The following is a 27,648-nucleotide window of genomic DNA, read 5'->3' as shown; positions in this document are numbered from 1 at the left end:
CAACTGCATTAACCTCATCAACCCTCTCTGTTACCTCATCAAAGATCTCAATCAAGTTAGTTAAACATGATTTGCCTTTAACATATCCATGCTGTCTTTCCTTAATTAATCCACACTTGTCCAAGTGACTGTTAATTTTGTCCCTAATTACTGTTTCTAAAAGCTTCCTCAATACTCCAGTTGTGGCCTAACCAGCACTTTATAAAGGTTCAGCGTAACTTCTCTACATTTGTACTCAATACCTCTACTTATGAAGCCCAAGATCCCATATGCTTTGCTAACCACTCTGTCAATATGTCCCGCCACCTTTAGGGACCTATGCACATTAACTCCCAGGTCCCTCTATCCCTGCACACTCTTTAAAACTGTGCCATTAAGTGAATATTGCCTCTCCCTGTTCCTTCTGCCAAAATTCATCACCTCACACTTCTCTGTATTAAATTCCATCTGCCACTTGTCTGCCCATTCTGCTAGCCTTTCTATGTCCTGTTGCAGTCGATTGGTATCATCCTCGCTGTTTGCCACAGCCCCAAGTTTGGTGTCATTGGCAAATTTAGCAATTCTACTCTGTATTCCAATATCCAGGTCATTTATATATCTCAAAAAAAGCATTGGCCCCAGCACTGACCCTTGTGGAACACCACTGTCTACCATCCTCCAGTCTGAAAAACAGCCATTTACCAGAACTCGCTGTTTTCTGTCCTTAAGCCAATTTCTTATCCAAGCTACCACTGACCATGAGCCTCAAGATTGCTTACCAGCCTTCTATGTGGTACTTTGTCAAACACCTTCCTAAAATCCATGTAGACAACACCTGTTATGTCTTCTAGCGCTCGTAGTGCTTTGTAAAGACGACTCTGGACTTGGTAGTTTGTAATTATAACTACTGTTTTATTTGTGTTGTAATGGCTGCCTGCCGCATGGTGCGGGGTGATATTTCTAAGTCCTGTGCGGCGCCTGCGCACTACTTTCCCAGCATCGTAGTGCTGCTACACTTGATTTGAGTGTTAGTACACTGGTACAATGTAGTCCCAACATAACTATGTAACATCCCTCTTTCCCAACAAAACTAATTACATCAATTTTCTATTTTACAATGTTTCCAGTTGAATAACGTTAACACAATACAGAACGTGAGCTTTCTTTGCTCAATTTATATACAGATATTTGTCCATGTTGTTTTACTGTTCTGTGCGAATTATAATTGTCTTTATTGTCTTTATAATTATTCACGATACCGCTCAGGTGGTTGTATGTTACTCCTCCATCTTGTGGACTTGGCTGTAACTATTCCTTTCTGCGGTGTTTTGGTGTGTTCTTTTCTTGTTGCCGGTGCTGTCGTGTTTGGCTCTGGAGAGTGTATGTTTGCAGTTGTTGTATTTGAGGTGTTTGTTTCTGGCGTTATATTGTTTTCCGTGTCTGGTACCCTAACTGCTGTTAATGTTGTCCGCTGTTTGACAGCTTCAGGTGAGGGTCTGATATGGATCCTGTTTCGCCTGTATTGGTTTCCAGGTTCTGTCTCTACCAAGTAAGATCTTGGAGTATCAGCTTTTCTAATAACCTTGGCTGGACTCCATGTTCTCAACAACGGATCTTGTATATGCACTGATTGCCCATTTAGCAGCTCCAGTAGTGGTTTTGCATGCTTGTTATAGTGTGTGCTCCTCGTAGCTTGTGTTTCCATCAGCTTCTGCCGAACGTCCTCTTGGTCCTGGGGAGGATATACCTTTGCTGGTAGAGTTGTTTTGTATTTTCTACCGTTTAGTAGTTCTGCTGGTGATTTTGAGTCTGCTCTCAAAGGTGCCGATCTGATTGCCAAAAGGGCGAGGTCTTGGTCTTCTCCCATCTCCTTGCTTTTAATGAGAGCTCTTTTGACTGTTTGGATCTGTCTTTCGATAAATCCGTGTCCCCTTGGGTAATGTGGGGATGAGGTAATTATTTTAAATCCGTATTTTCCAGCCAGTGCTCTGAATTCGCTGGAGGTGAACTGTGTCCCATTGCCGCAGATGACCTTCTCTGGGATGCCCTGTTCTGCGAATAAGTTTTTCGCAATTTTTGTGATTGTTGTGGCTCTCATGTCGTTTATCCTTCTGACAAAAGGAAATTTTGAGTAGTAGTCTGCTACTATGATGTACCACTCCTGGTTGCACAGGAACAGATCTGTTCCGACCGTGTGCCATGGTCTCGGGGGTACTTCCATTTGAATCATCTCCTCCTTCTGCTATGTGTTTCGGTATTTCTGGCATATGCAGCATGTGGAGACCATTTGTTCTATGCTTTTGTACATGCCTATCCAGTACACAGCTGATCTGGCTCTTAGTTTACATTTCTCCATCCCCATATGGCCTTGGTGTATTAAGCAGAGAAGTTCCGTTTGCATCATCTTTGGTATTATGATTCTTGAGCCAGCAAGGAGAACACCGTCCTCCACCGAGATGTCGTCTCTGATTGTCCAGTACTGTCGGATTTGGTTTTGGACCTGCTGGATCTTCTCCGGCCACCCCTGTATTACCTGTTGCATGAGTCGTAGCAACTCCTCTTCTTTACCAGTCTCCTCTTGAATTTGGCTAAGCTTTGTGGGAGTAACATTTACGAGGTGGTGTATTTTTACTGTCAGGCCCTTCATCTTGTGTTTTTCGTGTGGTGACAATCGAGACAATGCATCTGCCAGTGCCATTTCTTTCCCTGGCCGGTATTTTAATTCGAAGTCGTAACTTTGGAGTCTTAACAGTAACCTTTGCAGTCTTGCTGGGGCCTTGCTTAGGTTTTTCTTGTAAATTTGTTCGAGTGGACGATGGTCACTCTCTACCTCGAATTTTCTTCCGTATAAGTAGGTGTGGAACTTTTTGCATCCGTATACTACTGCCAATAGCTCTCTTTCGATGTTTGCGTATCTTGTCTCTGCTGATGTCAATGCCTTCGATGTGAAAGCTATTGGTTTTCCTTCCTGCACGAGGGCTGCCCCTAGCCCCTTGGTAGAGGCATCTACCTGTAGAGTGACAGGTTTTTTTCTATCGTAATAAGACAGGCTGGTTTCTTTACATAATAATTCCTTTAGCTGTTTGAAGTTCCTCTCATGGGATTCTGACCATTGGTATTCGGTGTCTTTTAGTAATTCTCTTAGGTTCGCTGTGTAGTCTGACATGATCGGGATGAAAGAGCTCATATACTGGACCAAGCCGAGGTAGCTTCTCAGCTCCTTCTTGTCGTTTGGAGGTTTCATCTCTGCTATCACCTCGACCTTTTCGGGATTAGGCTTGACACCCTCCGGTGTGTAGATCATGCCAAAAAATTTGCATTTCATACTTTTAACGATGCACTTCTCGGCGCTCAGCTTGATGCCAGCCGTTCTGGTGCGCTCCATGGCCTCGTGCAAGTGCACGTCGTGGTCTCTTTCATTTGATCCGTAAACTTGGATGTCATCAGCGATTCCAATGGCTCCTTCACAGCCTTTGTATGTTTCATCGATCTTTTGTTGGAAGATGTCTTGGCTGACTTTCAACCCGAATGGCAGCCGCAGGAATTTATAACGCCCCAATGGTGTATTAAAAGTCGTCAGGTTAGTTGATTCTTCGTCCAGTTTTACGTTCCAGTAGCCGTTTCTGGCATCCAGTTTGGAAAAGACTTTGGCTCCTGCCAGTGCTGGTGTGATTTCTTCTAATGTTGGTGTGGAATAGTGGTCCCGCTTTATTGCCTGGTTTAAGTCTTTGGGGTCCAGACAGATTCTGAGCCACCCGTTCGGCTTTTCCCGTACCACAATCGAGTTTACCCAGTCTGTGGGTTCAGTGACCTTTGCGATTATTTCTTTCTCTTCCATTTCTTTTAGTTCGGTGTATAATTTTTCTTTTAGCTCGATGGGTATTTTTCTCGGAGCGTGGATGACGGGTTTTACCTCTGGATCTATTGTTATATGGTACTTGAACTCCCCGAAGCATCCTACAGTGTCATCAAAACACTCTGGATACATGTCCATCAAATGTTTCGTGTCCATGATTTGTGGACGATTTTCCAGTGGGGTGTTGCTGTTGACTTTCAGTGATGTTTTTGTTAGTTCGTGGTTTACCGAGATTAACCCCAGCTTCTCGCAGCTGTTTAATCCCGGGATCGCCGGTCCCTCGGAGTCAGTCACATAGAACATGCAGTTGATGTTTCTGCTTTTGTGTGTTCCTTTTATATAGGTTGTTCCGAGTTGTCTGATCTCGCTCCCCCCATACGCTGTCAGCGTGATGTTGTTTGCTTTTAAACATCCTCTTTTCGGGTATCTATCTTCGCCCAAGTTTTCGGGGAAGATCCTCTGGTATAGCCTCAGTGGAAGGATGTTGCTCTGAGCTCCTGTGTCCAACTTTATTTTTAGATTGACGGTTGTGGGCTGTCTTTCGATCCTCTTTTTAATCTGGATGATAGTGTGCCATTCTTTCTTTGGGGTGCTTTCCGCTCTGAACGTTTCGTGTAAGAGAACCTTTATGGTTTCAATGTTCAGAGCTTTGTCGTTCCCGCAGCCTTCGTCATCTTGCTCACCCATGGTATGGATTTTGTTTTTCTTTTGTTGGTTCTGCTGCCCACCTCTGCTTTTGGTGTGTAGCCCCTCTCTTTTAGCTCTGCACATCTTTTGCCAGTGGTTTGCTTTACCACACGTATTGCAGCTTGTTCCATACGCTGGGCATTTTCTTCTGTCTGTGTAGTCGTGTTGTCTTCCGCAGTTTCTACACGTATTCTTCCCGCTGTCATATACTTGTTTTTGTGTGCTGTGCTTTTCACGCACTGCATCTACTCTGTGATCCGGTTCAGGAGTTTTCCGCACGTCAGCCGTATGAGTATTCAGCGTTTTCATCTGTTTTGTGGCTTCGTGAGCCCTCGCTGTATCTATGACTTCTGATATTCCGAGCTTTTCTTTTCCTATTAGTTCTTTTTGCACTTCTGTAGGTGCTGATCCCCATATTAATTGGTCTACCAGCCTTTCTTCTAGTTCCGTAAACTTGCATTTGCTGGCTTCGTTTTTTAATCTTGTCAGGAAATTGTCAGCCGTTTCACCAGGTTCCTGTCTTAAGCTTTGGAATTTATACCTATGTATGCGGTGGTTTGATTTAGGCTCGAGATGGTTACTGAACTTTTCATAAATCTCCGTAGGGTTCGTTTTATCCTCTTTGGATAAACTCCAGCTGTTATAGAGATCTAAGCCTTTTTCTCCCGCCCACAGTAGAATGTAGCTGACTTTTTCCTCGTCGGAGGAGCCTTTCAGGAATCTTTTAAATGTAAGCTCGCATTTTTGCTTAAATTTCCGGAAAGCTTCCACGATATCGTCGGCTTCCCAGTTCATGATGGGGAGCATATTCGCGGTCAGTGCATTGGATGCTGCCATTTTAGCTGCCTGTACGATTCGCGGTTACAACGCTGCAGAGTTTACTTTTAAATTTCTTTCTTCAATCTGATATCGTTTTTATTTGTGTAAGTTTTACTCACTTATACCGCTGCCACCATGTTATGTCTTCTAGCGCTCGTAGCGCTTTGTAAAGACGACTCTGGACTCGGTAGTTTGTAATTATAACTACTGTTTTATTTGTGTTGTAATGGCTGCCTGCCTCATGGTGCGGGGGTGATATTTCTAAGTCCTGTGCGGCGCCTGCGCACTACTTTCCCAGCATCGTAGTGCTGCTACACTTGATTTGAGTGCTAGTACACTGGTACAATGTAGTCCCAACATAACTATGTAAAAACACCCATTGCATTCCTTTTATCAATCCTCCCCATTACTTCATCAAAAAATTCAATTAGATTAGTCAAACATGATCTGTCTTTTACAAATCCATGTTGGCTCTCCTTAATTAACTTAAACCTCTCCAAATGCCTATTAATTTTTTTCTTGATTATTGTTTCTAAAACTTTACCCACCACTGATGTTAAACTGACCGGCCTGTAGTTACTAGGATTATCCTTACACCCTTTCTTGAACAATGGTGTCACATTTGCCACTTTCCAATCCTCAGGCACCTCCCTGGGGAAGATTGGAAAATTATGGCAAGCCCTTCCGCTATCTCCTCCCCCAATTCCCTTAGCAACCTGGGATGCAAGCCATCTGGACCAGGCGACTTATGCGTTCTAAGCATACCCAGCCTTTCTAGTACATCCTGTCTATCAATTTTTATCATGTTAGGAAGTCAGACCAAATGAACTTGTAACATTGCCTCTTCGGTGTAATCATTATATGATACGCAGAAGCTATGTTTTTCTTCTATATTAGCCGGGGTCGGTATTAGGATATATTTTTGATATATTAATGACCTGATATAAGGGACATAATTTCAAAGTTTGCAGATGACACAAAGCTTGGAAATGTAGTAAACAACGAGGAGGATAGTAGCAGATTTCAGGAGGGCACAGACAGACTGGTGAAATGGCAGTTGAAATTTACTGCAGAGAAGTTTGAAGTGATGCATTTTGGAAGGTAAATGTGGAGAGGTAATATAAATTAAATGGTACAATTTTAAAGGGGTTGCAGGGTCAGAGACACCTGGGGATTCAAATACACAAATCTTTGAAGGTGGCAGGACAAATTGAAAAGGCTGTTACGTGGAGAGACTAGTGAAGCTGGGATAGTTCTCCTTAGAGCAGAAAAGGTTAAGGGGAAATTTAATAGTGATGTTCAAAATTATGAGGGGTTTTGATAGGGTAGATAGGAAGAAATTGTTTCCATTGGCAGGTGGGTCGGTAACCAGATGACACAGATTTAAGGTAATTGGCAAAAAAGTCAAGGGGGAGATGAGGAGAATTTTTTTACACAGCAAGTTGTTGTGATCTGGAATGCACTGCCTGAAATGGTAGTGGAAGCAGATTCAATAGTAACTTTCAAAAGAGAATTGGATATATACTTGAAAAGGAGAAATTTGCAGTACTATTGGGGAAAGAGCAGGAATGTGGGACTAATTGGATAGCTCTTCAAAGGGCTGGCACAGACACGATGGACCGAATGGCCTCCTTCTGTGCTGTGTGATTCTATTAATCTCATTAAAATACACACAAACATAAAATGGGCGTAAATCAGCAGAACCAATCATGCCTCAAGGATGGTGCCGAATTCACATCATATCATAAAACCATAGAAACTTCCAACACATAAGAAAGCCATTTGTCCCATTGTGCCTGTGCTGGCTCTTTGAAAGAGCAGCCATGCATAGTCCCACAACACCGCTTTTTGTTCATAACCCTGTAAGTTCCTCATCCTCAAGAACCTATTTAACTCCGTTTTAAAAATATTTATGCAATCAGCTTCCACCACCTTTTCAGGTAGAGCGTTCCAGATCCTGACAACACTCTGAGTGAAAAAAATTCTCCGCAACTCCCCTCTAGATCTTTTGCCAATGATTTTGAATCTATGACCTCTGGTTATTGACCCACTCACCAGAGGGAATAGTTTTTCTCTATCTACTCTATCAAAACCTCTCGTCATCCTGAAAACCTCGATTAGGTCCCCTCTTAATCGTCCCTGTTCTAAGAAGAACAGTCCTAACTTTTCCAACCACTCCTCATAACTGAAGTCCCTCATCCCTGGTAACATCCTGGTAACCCTCCTCTGTACCCTTTCTAAGGCCTTTACATATTTCCTGAACTGTGGTGCCCAGAATTGCCCACAATACTCCAGCTGAGGCTTAACCAGTGATTTATAAAGTTCTAAAATGATCTCTTTGCTTCTTTAAACATGAAAATTAAAGTTTCAACTCATTCAACTATCATTCATGCACATTAGGTACAGCATGAACGTGCAATCAGGGAAGCTTATTAGTTTTTAATGTAACTTATGCTTGTGCTATAAAAATGCATTAAAAGAAACAGAAAATACAGTGCAGTTCTCAGTGAGAATAATTTTTTTTAAATGTTTATTCGCCTGAAAATCTGGTCATAATTTTAAGAAAGCCTCTGAGCAAGCGCAATTACAGGAAAAATTGTATATTTGGCTCTGTAACTTGCAGGCGGGCCATGATTATAGGAAGAGGTGTGTTCGGATGGCAGGATCAATAGAGGACTATAAAAGATCGAGGAGAATTGGGCATATTGTACTTATTACCATTCCTTCTTCGTTACTGGATCAAAATCCTGGAACTTCCCAGCTAACAGCACTGTGGGAGTACCTTCACACCTGGACTGCAGCGGTTCAAGAAGCAGGCCCACCGCCATCTTTTCAGGGCAACTAGGTGATGGGCAATAAATGCTTACATTGCTAGCGACATCCATGCGGAACTGATGCCCAAAACTCCTCGATATTTTATTCCACGTAATTGATTTGCACAACAGTTATACTTGCTTGGGTGCAAATACGGAGGAAATTCAAGCCCATTATGTATTCTTGCCTTGTAACAAATTTTGAACGGTGTTTTAAGTGGTATAGTCTATTTATTACTGTATATATTATCTGCATTGTTGAAGTATAACATTAGTATTACACGTGGGAGAAAAGGGAACAAGATTCTTCCTTTGTACGCTGGACTGAAATGCACACATCGCATTACTATATTACGAAGAATGAATCTGGCTACCTTTTCCCCATATAAGTGAGATTACTTTGATTTTTTTTAAATGTACTGCACTGTGCTGTGTTCTCCTGATTTATTTCTTAAAAGAAAATGGTTTAAAAACAATTGCACTCTCTAGATCAGGTAATCTTTGTGAATAAACATTCCTGACACTATGGCCTAGAAATTCAGTTTGGGGCGGCCAGCTCGCTCGCGCCCAGAAAGTACCGCTGCGCGCAGAGCCACTTGCGCCCGCCGGAAATTCAATTTCAGCGCCCCAACTCGAAGGCGGCCGCTATTCAAGGGTTTCGGCGCCCCCGCTTGGGGCGCTGAAACTGAATATCGGCGCGCTAGGTGCCGCAGCGCCATCCGCTGCGGTACTGCAGGCCTTCCTCCCTCTCTTAAGGGGGAGGTGCCTGCAACAGCGAGATCGCCGCTCGCTAGTGCCAGCAAATGAGCCCGGCACCATGGAGAAGTGCCGGGCTCCCGGAAAACAGCCGGCAATGCTGCGGGGGGGGGGGGGGTGGTGGAGGAGGCCGGGGAAGGAGGTGCGGGCAGGCGGCCGCCGAAAAAGCGGCCGACCGCACCTCCGCCTTAACTCGCCCCACTAACGCTACAGGACAGCCCCGTTTTCTGGTCGCTGTTTGCGGCCGCTGCGGAAGAGGCGGCCGCAACTAAATATGGCGGTCAGGCCGGTAGCGGGGCGGTAGCGGGGCACTGCGCACACCGATGACGTCATCGGTGGCGGCGCAGCGCTACTGGCTAACGCCGCCATTACCGCAGCGCTGAATATCGGCGAAAGCTCAGCAAGTGGCGCAAAAGCCCTCTTTGGGCGAAAACTGGGCGCAAAGCCTACTGAATTTCTAGCCCTATGTCTCATGCACTGGGACTACCTGTCGAGAAGTCAGGTGTGGAAGTCAGCAGGCCCTGCACAATTTTTAGTACATAAGACGTAGGAGCAGGAGTAGGTAATTTGGCCCCTCGAGCCTGCTCCACCATTCAACAAGATCATGGCTGATCTGATCTTGGACTCAACTCCACTTCCCTGCCCGCTCCCCATAACCCTTGATTCCCTTACCATTCAAAAATCTGTCTATCTCCACCTTAAATATATTCAATGACCCAGCCTCCACAGCTCTCTGGGGAAGAGAATTCCAAAGATTCATGACCCTCTTAAGCCCCTTCAGAATCTTATATGTTTAAGATCCCCTCTCATTCTTCTAAACTCCAATGAGTATAGGCCCAACCTGCTCAACCTTTCTTAATAAGACAACCCCTTCATCTCCGGAATCAACCTCGTGAACCTTCTCTGAACTGCCTCCAATGCAAGCATATCCTTCCTTAAATAAAGAGACCAAAACTGTATGCAGTACTCCAGGTGTGGTCTCACCAATGCCCTGTACAGTTGTAACAGGACTTCCCTACTTTTATACTCCATTCCCTTTGCAATAAAGGCCAACATTCCATTTGCCTCCCTAATTACTTGCTGTACCTGCATGCTAACTTTTTGTGATTCATGTACAATGACCCCCAGATCCCTCTGTACCTCAGCATTTTGTAATCTCTCTCCATTTAAATAATAATTTGCTTTTTTATTTTTCCTACCAAAGTGGATAACCTCACATTTTCCCACATTATACTCCATCTGCCAGATTTTTGCCCACTCACTTAGCCTATCTATATCCCTTTGGAGATTCTTTGCGTCCTCCATACAATTTGCTTTCCCACCTATCCTTGTATCATCAGCAAATTTGTCTACATTTCACTCGGTCCCTTCATCCAAGTCATTAATATACATTGTAATTAGTTGAGGTTCCAGCACTGATCCCTGCGGCACCCCACTAGTTACAGTTTGCCAACCTGAAAATGACCCATTTATCCTGACTCTCTGTTTTCTGTTAGTTAGCCAATCCTCTATCCATGCTAATATATTACAGGTAGACTATCCTTTATCCGAAAACCTCGGGACCAGCCGTGTTTCGGTTTTCGGAGAATTTCGGATTTCGGAAGGTGGGTCGGCGGGTGTCCGTGGGGGGGTCGGCGGGGGGTCGTGCGCACGACTTACGCTGACGCGCAGCGTAAGTCGTGCGCACAACCCCCCGCCGACCCCCCCGCCGGCCCCAACCCCCGCCAACCCCCCCGCGGACCCCCGCCAGCCCCGACCCCCGCGGACCCCCCCCGCGGACCCCCGCCGACCCCGACCCCCGCGGGGGTCGGCGGGGGTCGGGGCCGGCGGGGGCCGCGGGGGGTCGTGCGCACGACTTACGCTGACGCTCGGCGGGGGTCGGGGTCGGCGGGGGTCCGCGGGGGGGTCGGCGGGGGTCGGGGCCGGCGGGGGGGTCGGCGGGGGGTCGTGCGCATGACTTACGCTGACGCTCAGCGTAAGTCGGCAGGGGTCGGGGTCGGCGGGGGTCGGGGCCGGCGGGGGTCAGCGGGGGTCCGCGGGGGGGTCGGGGCCGGCGGGGGTCCGCGGGCGGGTCGGCGGGGGTCGGGGCCCGCGGGGGGTCGTGCGCACGACTTACGCTGAACGAAAAAACCTTCGGTTTTTAGAGGGTTTCGGTTTTCGGAAGTTCGGATAAAGGGTAGTCTACCTGTACCCCCAACCCCGTGAGCTCTTATAGAATGCCTTCTGGAAATCTAAATACACGACATCTACTGGTTCCCCTCTATCCACCCTGCTCATTACATCCTCAAAGAATTCCAGCAAATTTGTCAAACATGATTTCCCTTTCATAAAACCATGCTGACTCTGCTTAACTATATTATGATTTTCTAAATGTCCTGCTATCACTTCCTTAATGATGGACTCCAGCATTTTCCCAATGACAGATGTTAGGCTAACTGGTCTATAGTTGCCTGCTTTCTGTCTCCCTCTCTTAAATAGGGGCGTTACATTTGCAGTTTTCTAGTCCGCTGGGACCTCTCCAGAATCCAGCGAATTTTGGCAGATTACAACCAATGCATCCACTATCTCTTCAGCCACCTCTTTTAATACTCTAGGATGCAGGCCATCAGGTCCAGGGGACTTGTCCACCTTTAGTCCCATTAGTTTGCCTTGTACTTTTTCTCTACTGATAGTGATTGTTTTAAGTTCCACCCCCCACCCCAATAGCCCCTTGATTATCCATTATTGGGATGCTTTTAGTGTTTTCTACCGTGAAGACCGATACAAAATATTTGTTCAAAGTCTCTGCCGTTTCCCTGTATCCCATTATTAATTCCCCAGACTCATCCTCTAGGGGACCAACATTTACTTTAGCTACTTTCTTCCTTTTTATATACCTGTAGAAGCTCCTACTCTCTGTTTTTATATGTTTTGCTATCTTACTCTCATAAGCTATCTTCTCTCTCTTTATCATTTTTTTAGTCATCCTTTGCTGGTTTTTAAAAAATTCCCAGTCCTCTGGCCTTCCACTATTCTTTGCAACATTGTATGCCTTTGTTTTCAATTTGATACCATCCTTTACTTCCTTAGTTAGCCACGGATGGTTCATCCTTCTTTCTCACTAGAATATATCTTTGCTGAGAGTTACAAAATATCTCCTTAAATGTTTGCCACTGCTTTTCTACAGTCTTATCCTGTAATATATTTTCCCAGTCCACTTTAACCAAGTCTGCCTTCATACCTTTGTAATTACCTTTATTTAAGTACAGGACACTAGTTTGAGACCTAGCTTTCTCACCCTCAAACTGAATTTGAAATTCTACCATGCTATGATCACTCTTCCCAAGAGGATCATTCACTTCAAGATCATTAATTAATCCAGCCTTGTTACACCTTACCAGATCTAAAATAGTCTGCTCCCTGGTTGGTTCCACAACGTATTGTTACAAGAAACCATCCCGCATACACTCTAAGAATTCTTCCTCAAGTCTACCTTTACCAATTTGCTTTGTCCAATCAGTATGAAGATTAAAATCTCCCATGATAATACCGTACCTTTCTTACAAGCCTCTATTATTTCTTGATTTATACTCTGTCCTACAGCGTGGCTACTGTTTGGGGGCCTGTAGACTACTCCCACTAGTAACTTCTTACCCTTATTATTTCTTATCTCCACCCAAACTGATTCTACGTCTTGATCTTCTAAGCCAATATCATTTCTCACTACTGCACTGATCTCATCCCTTATTAACAGAGTTACACCACCTACTTTTCCTTTCTGCCTATCCTTACAAAATGGCAAATACCCCTGAATATTCAGTTCCCAGCCTTGGTCACCTTGCAACCACGTCTCTGTAATGGCGATCATACCCATTTATTTCTATTTGTGCTGTCAACTCATCTATCTTGTTATGAATGCTGCATGCATTCAGATATAGAGCTTTTAGTCTTGTCTTTTTTACCATTTTTCCCTACTCTGACTCCTCTTCCTGATGCACTCTTATGTGTATACGCTCTGTCCCTTTCTGTCACACTCTGGTTATCATTACCCCTATCGCTACCCTGCACTTTTGCCTTCTCATTTTTCTTTGACTTTTTAAATTTCCGCTCAGTGGATCCCTCCCCCCCACTATTTAGTTTAAAGCCCTATCTACAGCCTTAGTTATTTGATTCGCCAGGACACTGGTCCCAACCTGGTTCAAATGAAGCCCGTCCCGACGGAACAGCTCCCTCTTACCCCAGTACTGGTGCCAGTGCCCCAAGAATCGAAACCCATTTCTCCCACACCCATTTTTGAGCCACTCGTTCATCTCTCTGATCTTATTTACCCTATGCCAATTTGCACGTGGCTCAGGTAATAATCCAGAGATTATTACCTTTGTGGTTCTGCTTTTTAATTTAGCCCCTAGCTGCTCATACTCCCTCAGCAGAACCTCTTTCTTTGTCGTTAGTACCTACATGGACCACGACAACTGGATCTTTCCACTCCCACTCTAAGTTCCTCTCCAGCCCAGAGGAGATGTCCTTTACCCTGGCACCAGGCAGACAACACAGCCTTCAGGACTCACGCTCTTGGCTGCAGAGAACAGTGTCTCTCCCCTAACTATACTGTCCCCTACCACTACCACATTTCCTTTTGCTCCCCCCACTTGAATGGCTCCCTGTACCACAGTGCTATGGTCGGATTGCTCATCCTCACTGCAGTCCCTGCTCTCGCCCATACAGAGAGTAAGAACCTCATAACTGTTGGACAAGAGCAAGGGCTGAGGCTCCTCCAACACTACCTCCTGGGTTCCCCTACCTGCCTCGCTCATAGTCACACCCACCTGTCCCTGACCACGGACCAAATTTGAATTAATTAATCTAAGGAGTGTGACTGCCTCCTGGAACACAGTGTCCAGGTAACTCTCCCCCTCCCTGATGTGTCGCAGTATTTGAAGCTCGGACTCCAGCTCAAGATTTTGCATCCCCGAGTACCCAATCTACATCTTGCGATGAGAAGCTCTGCACTGGGAGTAAAATGGTTATTTTCTGACTGTGCTTCCAGGAGGAATCTCGCCCCCTGAGAGCATATATCAGAAATGTGAGTATGAACTGCTCATGATTACCCAACCATTTTAAAATCATGGGCAACGCCCAAATTTCCAATATGAGCTCTTACCAGATGAGGCTCCCTATTCAGATAATTACTACAAACAACAAGAGTGTAAAGCAATTCCTGTTAGGAGCAAACCTTTCAATGAGACATACTTGATGTTAGAAGAATTGACTATTTGATCAAGAGCAACTGGTCTGCTAAAAATAATACAGTAAATCTTCCCCAATGATTTGAGCATTAGTACTCCAAACAGAGATGTTACGTAGATTTGACAGTGTAATTTTAAGTAGGCAAGGAAGAAGTTGCAAAGCTTGGGTGTTATGTTTAACCATTTGTTCTTTTACTTACTGCTTTGTCACTTGTTAAGCTTATGGAGCTTCTTAATGTGATCCTCAAATTCTGTCATTCTTTCCTTGTCTATTTTAAATATCTCTAATTCTCTTTGTGTCCTCTAGCTGCAGAAGATAGTCCCACAGATAATAGGACAGTAGTACCTGAGCAGGATCCATCAGCTAAACCAGCCTTGCTGCTGCCGCCTAAAAAATCTGTAGCTTTCCACTGTGACATTGAGGAAACTCCCGCAAAACAGCAATCCCATCCTAAACAACCCCCTGCCCTACCTCCCAAACCACTAACGAGGATCGCCAACCACATAGCTGGTAAGTTCCCTTCAGCTGGCTTTTATCTATTTAAGCCTGTCTCTATATCTAGAATTTAAATGAAATGGTTTTAAAAAGGTTGCATTATTTAGTGTTTCTTCCAAGAATGGATAAATCCACACACTGAAATGGTCTAACATGAAAACAGTTAACATATTCTGTTGCAATTTAGAATTTTTGTAGAACTGTTTTCTGTCTCAACAGCACTTCCTGTAAGCAGATCTTATATCCGTGATCCAGAAGCTGTTCCTTTTCTACACCCTGTGCTCACAAAAATGCATATCTAAATGACTTAGCTAAACTAAGCTAAACACAAAACTAGATCCCTTCAAAATGGTGGATATTACCACATCAGCCAAATGTTCACACACTAAGGCAAATAATAATTTCCTGCTTTTAACACTTAGTTGAAGTGTTGGTTCTGACACTCAATTCTCTTGATGTAGTGGTTCTCAGATGACATCAACAAAACTTCACACATATGCACAATTTATAATGCTGAACAAATATCGCAGATAGAATACAACATATCCCAAATAGATATGACCACTTCACATGTCGGCATCAATCATACTAAATTGTACAATGGAACAAACAAATTCTTTCACATGAAAAGAACAATGCTCTTAATTATACCAAGGAGGCAAGCTAATTTGAAGTAAATTAAACCAACAATTCATACGTTGCTACATATCCACACAGTTAGTCCAAATAACACTGGAAAGAGAGGCAACAATCACTGGTACCATCCTTTTCTGGAGTATTCACAGACACATACAAACCCAGGTTACGTTGGCAACAACCATGATTCCATTCCAAATGATCTGTGGTCATTATTTCCAAGGGCCAATATAAAGTACAGTATTGGTTTTCAAGCCAACTGGAGACAAACTGCACAATGTAACATGGGACTGACATAAAGGTAATTCACTGATTCCGTACACCAAATGGGGAGCTATGCTCGAAGGGAACACAGGTTGGAGAATCAGAGCTACAGTCCTGCAGCCCTCTCCCCAGCCACACTCCCTTCAAGTGTTGTTCCCTCTATGAAAGTACAGGACCATTGAATCTTCCCTGTAATATCTTAACCCCAACATCAGGAGAGCACTCCGTCTTTCACCAGTGTGTATTTTTCTATCTCCCACATCATCCATCCATGTGATCTCAGTGTATGAGATTGCCAGCATGGTGCCAATTAATACTACATTTGGATAGTTTGGCGTTGTATGCATTGTCCTACTTCGACTTAAGATGAAACTTCACAAACTGGTTTCAAGTTAGAACCCTTACTGTCAGCAGATCAAAAAGACTTTCTTCTCATTGGTCTTGACTGGATTCAAACGTGGGTTTCTTCAGGGGCAAAGAGTCCTAACCCACGGTCCTGCCCCATCCTCACTGCAAGTCTTTGTTATGTACTACCATGAGAAAATGTCCCCACTGCATTAAGTAATTCTGAAAGATATGAAACTTCTGCCACTGATGGCATCAGGAGTGAGAGAGCAACCAGCACCGTGCCTCCAACTTTGCATGATGTACCCTTGAGGCTGATATTAAAGGGTAATCTGGCGAGACCAGGCTCCAGGGATCCCTCGCTCACCAGTAATATGGATCAGGGAATCACGTGCAGGGGTCAACAAGCCCAATTTGTGTCATTCAAAATGTTATGGTCATTAATTTCAGTAATTGGAAACCCAGGAGATCTGTGAATCAGCTCTGAAACTCCGTGCTGGGAGCCTCTGAAAGGCATTCGATAAGGTGCCACACAAGAGGTTCTTAAACAAAATTAGAGCTCATGGATTGAGGATTGGTTAATGGACAGAAAACAGAGAGTAGGAATAAACGGGTCATTTTTGGGTTGGCAGGCTGTAACTAGTGGGGTACCACAAGGATCAGTGCTTGGGCCTCAGCTATTCCCAAACTATATCAATGATTGGGATAAGAGGACCAAATGTAATATATCCAAGTTTGCTGATGATGCAAAGCTGGGTGGGAATGTAACTTGTGAGGAGGATACAAAGAGGCTTCAAGGGGATATACACAAGCTAAGTGAGTGGGCAAGAACATGGCAAATGGAATATAATGTGGAGAAATGTGAAGTTATCCACTTTGGTAGGAAAAATAGAAAAGCAGAGTATTTTTTAAATGGTGAGAGATTGGGAAATGTTGGTGTTCAGAGGGACCTGGGTGTTCTTGTACAGGTACAGCAAGCAATTAGGAAAGCAAATGGTATGTTGGCCTTTATTACAAGAGGATTTGAGTATAAGAGTAAAGACGTCTTACTGCAATTATATAGGGCCCTGGTGAGACCCCACCTGGAGTATTGTGTACAGTTTTGGTCTCCTTACCTAACAAAGGATATACTTGCCATAGAGGGAGTGCAATGAAGATTCACCAAACTGAATCCTGGAATGGGGGGATTTTCCTATGAGGAGAGATTGAGGAGACTAGGCCTAATTTCTCTAGAGTTTAGAAGAAAAAGAGGAGATCTCATTGAAACATACAAAATTCTTACAGGGATTGACAGGGGAGATGCAGGGAGGATGTTTCCCCTGGCTGGGGAGTCTAGAACCAGGGGTCACAGTCTCAGAATAAGGGGTCAGCCATTTAGGACTGAGATGAGGAGAAATTTCTTCACTCAGAGGGTGGTGAATGTTTGGAATTCTCTACCCCAGAGGACTGTGGAGGCTCAGTCGTTGAGTATATTCAGGACAGTGATCAATAGATTTTTGGATATTAAGGGAATCAAGGGATATGGGGATAGTGCAGGAAAGTGGCGTTGAGGTAGAAGATCAGCTATGATCTTATTGAATGGCGGCGCAGGCTCGAGCAGCCAAATGGCCTACTCCTGCTGCTATTTCTTATATTCTTATGTTTAGTATATCCATATCCCTTTAAAAAAATAAGCAACTGTTGGAGGTGTTTTTTATTGAAAATCTGCCCCATAACCTCAGGGCCAAATGCCCGATGCAACATTCTAAGGTGTTACCACCGAATTGGAGCCTGAACGGACCCAGTGATATACAGGGTCAACGTATACCCAACTTCGACTTACAGAGCAATAAACTCAGACTACTGCGGACCTTGCTGGAATGTGCGAGTACACTTTTATTTACAGAGCGCTCTGGGAGAAGTGCTATACACCCCCTTGGTGCAATCGCCAGCTTCTCAGCTTTACTATAGCAGCCGCGCTCCTTTTATACAATTTAAAAACAGGAAAGATACCATATTACATTAATTCCTTGGCCAATCTGGTACTTTAGCATCCTTTAACTTTGGCCAATCCGATACCTTAGCAACCCTTAATCACATTCTGTCAAAAACAAGTTGATTATATTATTATACCGTTAGCAAACAACTTAATTATATTACTGTTCTGTTCAAGTGACATCACACGTTTGGTGTAAGCAGATCAAGTCAGCTGTCTGTTATGCCAGTGTCTGCAAAATGTCAAGTATTTCAGCAGGCACTACGGTGCCATTTTAAAATTTCCTCCAACAAAGGCATTTGCAGTCTTTCCAATTTCTTTTTACTGTTTTTCTTTTTGACTTTTTGAACCAGTCTGTGTCCAGTGGCTGGTGAATGTAGAAAGAACATCACAGTTTGGAATGGTCCATGGGCTACAGGTGGGGTCAAAACTGGTTGGAGACATTATCAACAGTGCTTTCCAGCTCTTGAAAACACCTCTAGTATGAATTGGGGCATTTTGAGCACCCAGGAGATACTAGAACATATGGTACACGTGTACATCAAAGCAACTGTGTTGATTCTTAAGGGATCACTTACTTTGGTTTGGAATTATGGAGCTCAACTCCAGAATCAGTCTGAGCTCAGCTGTACTGTAGAGCTGGGGACTGAAGAAGAAGCCCTGTAGAGTTTGTGCTTCCCTGAAGGATGTGCTGTCTATCTGATCCTCAACCATCAGAATGCAGATCTCCACAGTGATCATTCACACACTCTCTTGCAGTGCCACCATTGTCGGTGGCTCTCACAAAAATATCAAATGCAAGCCCACTGCAGTTTTTGAATAAAATTTCAGCGTTTAAAAAAGATTTCCCATTTAAAACATTTTCTTACCATCTTTTAGGTTTTCCCGCAGCCTACACCATACCTCGGCTGAGAAGGCAGACAGACAGGCAGGCAGCCTATTCCCAGGACTCTACTATTGGCACTTGTAAGAGACCAGTGGGGCACCTGAGAGTGATCCGGGGTGAGTTGCCTCTGATTTTCTCTCTCTTTCTGTGTAAAGGAGCCTAGCCTGTGCTCAGTACGTGGCTGTTAAGGTGTAGCCAAGGTCAGGAATTTATCATTCGGGAAATCAGACATCCATGGCAGATTGCTGCAATTTAAAAAATATTTTGACTGCATTGTTTAGCCCCTCAGGGATCCCATTATTAAATGTTTGTGCATTTTTCGGATTTATACTAGACACATATGATATCGCTTTGCCTCTGTACTGTGTACATAACTGTTATTTTAAACTGGTTATTTGTTACACTTTCTGTGGTTTTTTTTTTACAAAGTTAATTGCATAACGCAGAGTTTTAATTCGGTAGGTTAGAATGCATCACAGGTCTTGGAACTCCTGTCAGATATGACTTTTGACAGCAGGATTTTAATCCTTAATATGTTGTTTAACAATTTTAAATTACCTGACAATGTAGTAATGAGGTCACTGCACCCTAGCCTATTACTTAAAAATATTATTTTAAATACATTCTATAAACAGAAAATATATGCTAGGAAACAGTAACAGAGCATTTGGATAAACATAATTTAATAGGACAGAGTCAGCATGGTTTTATGAAGGGGAAGTCATGTTTGACAAATTTGCTCGAATTCTTTGAGGACGTAACATACAGGGTGGATAAAGGGGAACCAGTGGACGTAGTGTATTTGGACTTCCAAAAGGCATTTGACAAGGTTCCACACAAAAGATTACTGATCAAGATAAAAAATCACGGGATTGGGGGTAATATACTGGCATGGGTGGAAGATTGGCTATCTAACAGAAAACAAAGAGTTGGGATAAATGGTTCGTTCTCGGGCTGGCAATCAGTAACCAGTGGTGTTCCGCAGGGGTCAGTGCTGGGACCCCAACTCTTTACAATCTATATTAACGATTTGGAGGAAGGGACCGAGTGCAACATATCCAAGTTTGCCGACGATACAAAGATGGGAGGGAAAGCAGTGAGTGAGGAGGACATAAAAAACCTGCAAAAGGACATAGACAGGCTAAGTGAGTGGGCAGAGATTTGGCAGATGCAATATAATGTTGGAAAGTGTAAGGTTATGCACTTTGGCAGAAAAAATCAAAGAGCAAGTTATTATCTAAATGGAGAGAAACTGCAAAGTGCTACAGTACAAAGGGATCTGGGGGTCCTGGTGCATGAAACACAAAATGTTAGTATGCAGGTGCAGCAGGTGATCAGGAAGGCCAATGGAATCTTGGCTTTTATTGCAAGGGGGATGGAGTATAAAAACAGGTGCTTTATTGAGCACATGTGGACTTGTACAGCATCTTGTAGAGGCTTCCATCTTGACTGCTGCCTTGTGGGTAGCCTAGCCTCATGGGTAATGTAGTCTTAATATACATACAGCTGGGTAGTGTAGTCTTAATACATACAGCTATATACAGCTCTACACAGCTCTACGGCTCCACCTAGTGTTCACTATAGAATGACATGTTTTTGATCGTTACAGGGGATGGAGTATAAAAACAGGGAAGTCTTGCTGCAGTTATACAGGGTATTGGTGAGGCCACACCTGGAATACTGCGTGCAGTTTTGGTTTCCATACTTAAGAAAAGATATACTTGCTCTCGAGGCGGTTCAGAGAAGGTTCACTCGGTTGATTCCGGAGATGAGGGGGTTGACGTATGAGGAAAGGTTGAATAGGTTGGGACTCTACTCATTGGAGTTCAGAAGAATGAGAGGCGATCTTATCAAAACATATAAGATTGTGAGGGGGCTTGATCAGGTGGATGCGGTGAGGATGTTTCCACTGATGGGTGAGACTAGAACTAGGGGGCATAATCTTAGAATAAGGGGCTGCCCTTTCAAAACTGAGATGAGGAGAAACTTCTTCACTCAGAGGGTAGTAAATCTATGGAATTTGCTACCCCAGAGAGCTGTGGAAGCTGCAACATTAAATAAATTTAAAATGGAGATAGACAGTTTCCTAGCAGATAAGGGAATTAGGGGTTACGGGGAGAGGGCAGGGAAGTGGACGTGAGTCTAGATTCGGATCAGTCATGATCCTATTGAATGGCGGAGCAGGCCCGAGGGGCCGTATGGCCTACTCCTGCTCCTACTTCTTATATTCTTATGTTCTAATATATGTAACAGTGGTCAGATAAAAATGGCAGCTTGCAATGTTTGAAGTTTATAATTTTGCTCAGTGACAATAGTCACTTATGTTGTTGCTTAGACCTAAGAAACAGCTGAGTTTCAAGGCTCACTACTCCTTCTCTGCAACATTCCAAGTAAAAATGTTCTTACCAGGAGGAAATATTCTTAGAAATATCTTAACACAGAATCCTCCAAATGACACTGCATCTGCTGAAGTACAGGCGAGGACAATAAGAGGTTTTTTACTAAGATGATCTCACGAATTAGCAATTGTAAAATGTTTCCATGAGAATCAGCAGAGTCAGAAATCAAGTTTCATTTGTAACCTGTGTCGATAGAAGTAAATTTTGTTTATATCTTGAAGTTTTATTTAAAAATCTAATATTGTAATTGTTTTTGGGTCAACTGTGGTTAACTGATATCATAACCTTGTTTTGACATGCTGGTGAATATGTAGAAAGCTGTTCAGCTGTTCCCAGAGAACAAGGCACCAACACATGGCCCCATGTGGTCATTCAAACACCTCTGCATCCCCACATGCCATTCATCAACAGAAAAGACTGGGGCTTGATAAATCTCAAAATAGCTTGTGACCACAGTCAAATCAGTTAGGAGTGCTCGTGAGGCTCATATTTTATGGGAATAATGGATTCACCACTTATTTCACGATGAATTTTAACAGTTAGCTGCTCTGAGACATGGGCTATCTGTTCAAATTATGGCTGAGGACATTGCTATGCAATCCCCATATCACCTCTCCCTCTATTCCTCACATAGAGCATGCAATTAAACACATTTGAGAGACAGGCCATTGGGCATTGCAGGGCATTGGAGTGCTCACATAGTGGTTCCAGTGTTTGGCTTGACTGGGAGAAAGTTGATAGAACGATAATAACATGCTGCCTGCTGAGTAACAGCATTGTGGAAAGAGATACATGTTTGCTGGTGGAAGATGACCAACAAGAAGCCATAGCATGGAGGAGGATACAGAAGATGATGCAACCCAGGCACTGATTGAGCAACTGTTTCTGGAGGCCTGCCTTTAATTAATTGGACATTCTTGTTTTTCAAGCACCTACAGTGTTTTGACTTGATGCTGCTGAGGCTTCCTTAGCGTTTTGAGGTACATGTCCTTGTGATTCAGGTAGCTGCTTATCTCAGTATGTGGCCAATCCAGACAGCCTATCTAATTCTGGATGTAGGGGCGTGCTTGTTTTCAGGGCTTCTCCTGTCAGTTGTCCAGATGCAACTGCAGGCAAAGAACTGGTGGTGACGTGTGAGCCACCTGCCTGTTCCTGTGGTGCTGGCTGCAATAATCTTACTGCTCAGTTTCAGCACAGGGCATAACACTGCTGTGAGGTCTCGAATCCCTCACTGTGGTTCTCTTGAAGAATAATGAAACCATGCTACATACAGCTTCCTAGACAATCCCCTCCATGATAGTGTGATTCAAGGCTGGCCTGTTGGCTCCCACCATACTTCTCGCTCTGTACCTTCTGTAGAAAGCAGCCGTTTTCAGTAAATATGCATTAAATGAGTGAATATTTTGTGCCTGTATTTTAGCTAGCAGCACAGATTTACAGCCTGATGCAGTTAATTGTAAAGTGCCTTGCCTGCAGAAAATTTGAGGGAGTATTCGAGAGCTGATGGGATGCATTGTAATTGTCTGTTGTTTGTGTGAATAACTATAGTTAGTCTTCAATATTTCTCAGTTGTTCTCCTGTTTTGATCCTGCTGTGCTAGTTCCTTTATATCTGGGTACAGGATCAAGTACGCTAAGGAACTCAAAAAATGTACAGATCAGTTAGCCTGACATCAGTAGTAGGGAAAATGCTAGAATCTCTTATTAAGGACGTGGTAACAGGGCACTTAGATAATAATAATAGGATTGGGAAGATTCAACACGGATTTATGAAAGGGAAATCGTGTTTGATGAATCTGTTAGAGTTTTTTGAGGTTCTAACTAGCAGGATAGATAAGGGGGAACCAGTGGATGTGGTGTATTTGGATTCTCAGAAGGCATTCGATAAGGTGCCACCCACAAAAGCTTATTAAACAAAATTAGGGCTCATGGGATTGGGGGTAATATACTAGCATGGATTGAGGATTGGTTAACGGACAGAAAACAGAGAGTAGGAATACACGGGTTATTTTCGGATTGGCAGGCTGTAACTTAGAAACATAGAAGATAGGAGCAGGAGTAGGCCATTTGGCCCCTCGAGCCTGCTCCGCCATTCAATGCGATCATGGCTGATCATCCAAATTCAGTACCCTGTCTCTGCTTTCTCCCCATATCCTTTGATCCCTTTAGCCTTAAGAAATATATCCAACTCCTTCTTGAATATATTTAATGAATTAGCCTCTACTGCCTTCTGTGGTAGAGAATTCCACAGGTTCACTACTCTGTGGGTGAAGAAATTCCTCCTCATTTCTGTCCTAAATGGCTTACCCCTTATCCTTAGACTGTGACCCCTGGTTCTGGACTCCCCGGCCATCGGGAACATCCTTCCTGCATCTAGTCTGTCCAGTCCTGTCAGAATTTTATAAGTTTCAATGAGATCCCCTCTCATTCTTCTAAACTCCAGCGAGTATAAGCCCAATCGACCTAATCTCTACTCATACGTCATTCCTGCCATCCCAGGTATCAGCCTGGTGAATCTTCGCTGAACTCCCTCTATGGCAAGAACATCCTTCCTCAGATAAGGCGACCAAAACTGCACACAATACTCAAGATGTGGTCTCACCAAGGCCCTGTACAACTGCAGCAAGACATCCTTGTTCCTGTACTCAAACCCTTTCGCTACGAAGGCCAACATACCATTTGCCTTCTTAACCGCCTGCTGCACCTGCATGCTTACCTTCAGCGACTGGTGCACAAGGACACCCAGGTCTCGTTGCACTTCCCCTTCTCCCAATCTATTGCTATTCAGATAATAATCTGCCTTCCTGTTTTTGACACCAAGTGGATAACCTCGCATTTATCCACATTATATTGCATCTGCCATGCTTTTGCCCAATCACCCAACCTGTCCAAATCATCCTGGAATTTCTCGGCATCCTCCTCACAGCACTCAATTAGTGGGGTACCGCAAGGACCAGTGCTTAGGCCTCAGCTATTCACAATCAACATCAATGATTTGAATGAGGGGACCAAATGTAATATATCCAAGTTTGCTGATGATACAAAGCTGGGTAGGAATGTAAGTTGTGAGGAAGATGTAAAGAGGCTTCAAGGGGATATAGACAGCCTAAGTGAGTGGGCAACAATGTGCCAAATGGAATACAGTGTGGAGAAATGTGAAGTTATCCACTTTGGTAGGAAAAATAGAAAAGCAGAGTATTTTTTAAATGGTGAGAGATTGAGAAATGTTGGTGTTCAGAGGGACCTGGGTGTCCTTGTACACGAATCACTGAAAGTTAACATGCAGGTACAGCAAGCAATTAGGAAAGCAAATGGTATGTTGGCCTTTATTACAAGAGGATTTGAGTATAAGTGTAAAGACGTCTTACTGCAATTATTTAGGGCCCTGGTGAGACCCCACCTGGAGTATTGTGTACAGTTTTGGCCTCCTTACCTAAGGAAGGATATACTTGCCATAGCGAGAGTGCAATGAAAGTTCACCAGACTGGTTCCTGGGATGGGGGGATTGTCCTATGAGGAGAGATTGAGTGGTCCTATATTCGCTAGAGTTTAGAAGAATGAGAGGTGATCTCATTGAAACATACAAAATTCTTACAGGGCTTGACAGGGTAGATGCAGGGAGGATGTTTCCCCTGGCTGGGGAGTCTAGAACCAGGGGTCACAGTCTCAGAATAAGGGGTTGGCCATTTAGGACTGAGATGAGGAGAAATTTCTTCACTCAGAGGGTGGTGTATCTTTGGAATTCTCTACCCCAGAGGGTTGTGGAGGCTCAGTCGTTGTGTATATTCAAGACAGTAATCGATAGATTTTTGGATATTAAGGGAATCAAGGGATATGGGGATAATGCAGGAAAGTGGAATTGAGGTAGAAAATCAGCCATGATCTTATTGAATGGCGGAGCAGGCTCGAAGGGCCAAATGGCCTACTCCTGCTCTTATTTCTTACGTTCTTATGTTCTAATTTAACAGGGTAGTTACGGAAATCTATCATCAGAGTCAGAGGCTCTGACAAAAGGGATGCGTATGACAGATACCGAGGGCTAAATACTCCAGCGTGGCGGTACCACCGGTTGTCCCTTACATTGAGATACATAATTCCCTTGAACTTACCTTACTGTATGTATAACTTACCTGTTTGGACCGTTGCCCCTTTAACCTACCTGTTTGGGCCGTTGCCCCTTTAAGACGCGCCCTAGCGCGCTGACGTCACGTCACGCACGTGACGTACGTGCGGCGGCCGCCGGCCCGACTCGGCCTTCCAGGACGGCCACCGGCACAGCCCGGCCTCGCGACTTCGTCCGCATCGGCCAGCCGATGGGAGTGACGCGATCTTCCGCTCCCGCGGCAAGCACCGGCTCAGCCTGGCCTCCCGCTCCAGCTCCCGCACTCGCTACTTCGGCCTCAACGGCCAGCAACGCAACGACGCGCATCACGTGACGCCCTAAGCGCGGGAAACGCGAACAACGTGATGACGTCACAACATAAACGTGATGATGTCATCACGCTCTCCACAGGACTGCGAACTCAGTCCTCGTGGCGTCCCCTCTGGGGAAAGACCTACACCACGGAGCTCCTACAATCAGCCATCTTACCTGCTACCTTACCTGTTGTATTTAACCTGTTCCTGTAAATAAACAACTTATTTATAGTTCGTCGAAGTCGAACTCGATTATTTATTGGCGATGCACATGAATCGCTACATTGGTGACCCAACGACGTGAGTACGGGAGCGCATCAATTCCAACACTACAATTGGTGAACCCGTATCCGTGAACGATTTTCACGGTAGCAACGCGCACCTGAACCTTGTCTTCCCACAAGATGACCGACGCACAACCGACGAACAACCACGGAACAGCAACCGCCTAACACTGATTCCTCCAAAGGCGACCCCGTCTTTGCGAACGTATTCGCAAGTTAAGCGCAGTCTGGAGCAGATCCCGTTTGACACGGACAAAACTCAACCGGACCCCGTTTTTTTGTGAGCAATTTTCACAAAAGAAGCACGCCATGGAAGCACCAGCCGTTTTGCTGTCGCTACCGCAATCCAGGGAGCCACAGTCTCCCTCGTGCTTTATAAAGGTAGAAGCCCCGTTCGACGAGAACATCGATGCGGCGTCGACCACGCACTTGCTTAGGGTCCCCGTACTCGTCTTTCCTATGGCCACACGGATCGTCCGCCTCTACGTCCAAAGCAACAGCAAGTATACATCTCTCCAAGCGCGGGGTACAGCATGTTCGGGCCCACAAAATCGGAGCGCGCCCTGCGGGGATACCACGAGGACTCACCCCCATGAAACACGAGGACACTCTCCTCGCGCATGAGGACCCATCCCTCACGAACCACGAGGACCTATCCCTCGTGAAAAACAACGACTCCTTCTCCGCCGATGATGCACCAGCCCTTCAGCCTGCTGGTTGTGTTACCTACTACACGATTCAGCATGAACAAAAAGCGTGCCGCCCTCCTGGCTGTGTTCTACTAAATCTACAACAGTTACAAGTGTTGCCGCCCTCCAGGCAGAGTTGACCCCTCCTGAAAGCAACAACAACCCGGACCATTGCCGCCCTTTTTCCAGTTTTCCCTTTAACAAATGCAAACCTCTATTGACGCTGCACACATCGAGGACGGGTCCAACGGGCATCCTGCGGCCGCGATCAGCCACGTGAAAGTTGCTGGCCTCCCCGATCACTGATCAACGCAGCAACTCTTCACCCTCTGTTTTAACGTCGTAGCACTATGGCACACACCGTTCCGCGTGTTCCAGCCTCCTGAAGGTTTCGCTCACCTGTCGGCGAGTTCACCGACCTCGCCAGTCAAGTCCTTCTGGATCGCCCGTCGGCGTTCCTGCAGATTTCGTCAGAACAAGGACTTGTTCCAACATCAACAGAGTCATCGCCCGCGTCCGCCCGACTTGCCCGTCACTCTGACAAGGCCTGCTGTTTCGCACGTCTCCACGGTCCTTCGCCTGACGGATACACTTTATTCGCCACGACGCGCGTAAGGATCCGCTCACGAGCAGCATCTTCAGACCTCGCCTACCAAGTCGAGACAGCACGACCGCCGTGACCACCAGCTCGTCAGACCATCTCATCCTTGGACTTTCGTTAAAGCAAATTCTGGGGGGGCCTATGTGGTGGTACCACCGGTTGTCCCTTACATTGAGATATACATAATTCCCTTTAACTTACCTTACTGTATGTATAACTTACCTGTTTGGGCCATTGCCCCTTTAATCTACCTGTTTGGGCCGTTGCCCCTTTAAGACGCGCCCTAGCGCGCTGACGTCACGTCACGTACCACGTGACGTACGTGCGGCGGCTGCCGGCCCAACTCGGCCTTCCAGGACGGCCGCCGGCAGAGCCCGGCCTCGCGACTTCGGCCGCATCGGCCAGCCGACGGGAGCGACGCGATCTTCCACTCCCGCGGCAAGCACCGGCTCAGCCTGGCCTCCCGCTCCCGCGCTCGCGACTTCGGCCTCAACGGCCAGCGACACAACGACGCGCATCACGT

General features: G+C 45.0%; 1 protein-coding gene across 2 annotated transcripts in view; it reads left to right on the top strand.

Annotated features, from left to right (window-relative positions):
* LOC147117641 (phosphatase and actin regulator 1-like) overlaps positions 1–27,648 on the top strand; it is a 698,578-nt gene that overhangs the window by 384,772 nt on the left and 286,158 nt on the right. For both annotated transcript variants that reach the window (XM_085988804.1, XM_085988803.1), the window contains 2 exons: positions 14,443–14,646; positions 18,731–18,853. In XM_085988804.1, coding sequence (XP_085844930.1) covers positions 14,443–14,646; positions 18,731–18,853 — 327 coding nt within the window. The remainder of the gene's footprint in view (positions 1–14,442; positions 14,647–18,730; positions 18,854–27,648) is intronic.

The sequence above is a fragment of the Somniosus microcephalus genome, chromosome 5, assembly GCF_052327205.1.
Source record: "Somniosus microcephalus isolate GS21.2 chromosome 5, FLI_Smic_1.0, whole genome shotgun sequence".
Classification (NCBI taxonomy): Eukaryota; Metazoa; Chordata; class Chondrichthyes; order Squaliformes; family Somniosidae; genus Somniosus; species Somniosus microcephalus.
The sequence above is the reverse complement of the archived record's forward strand: the minus strand, read 5'-3'. Positions and strand labels throughout refer to the sequence as shown.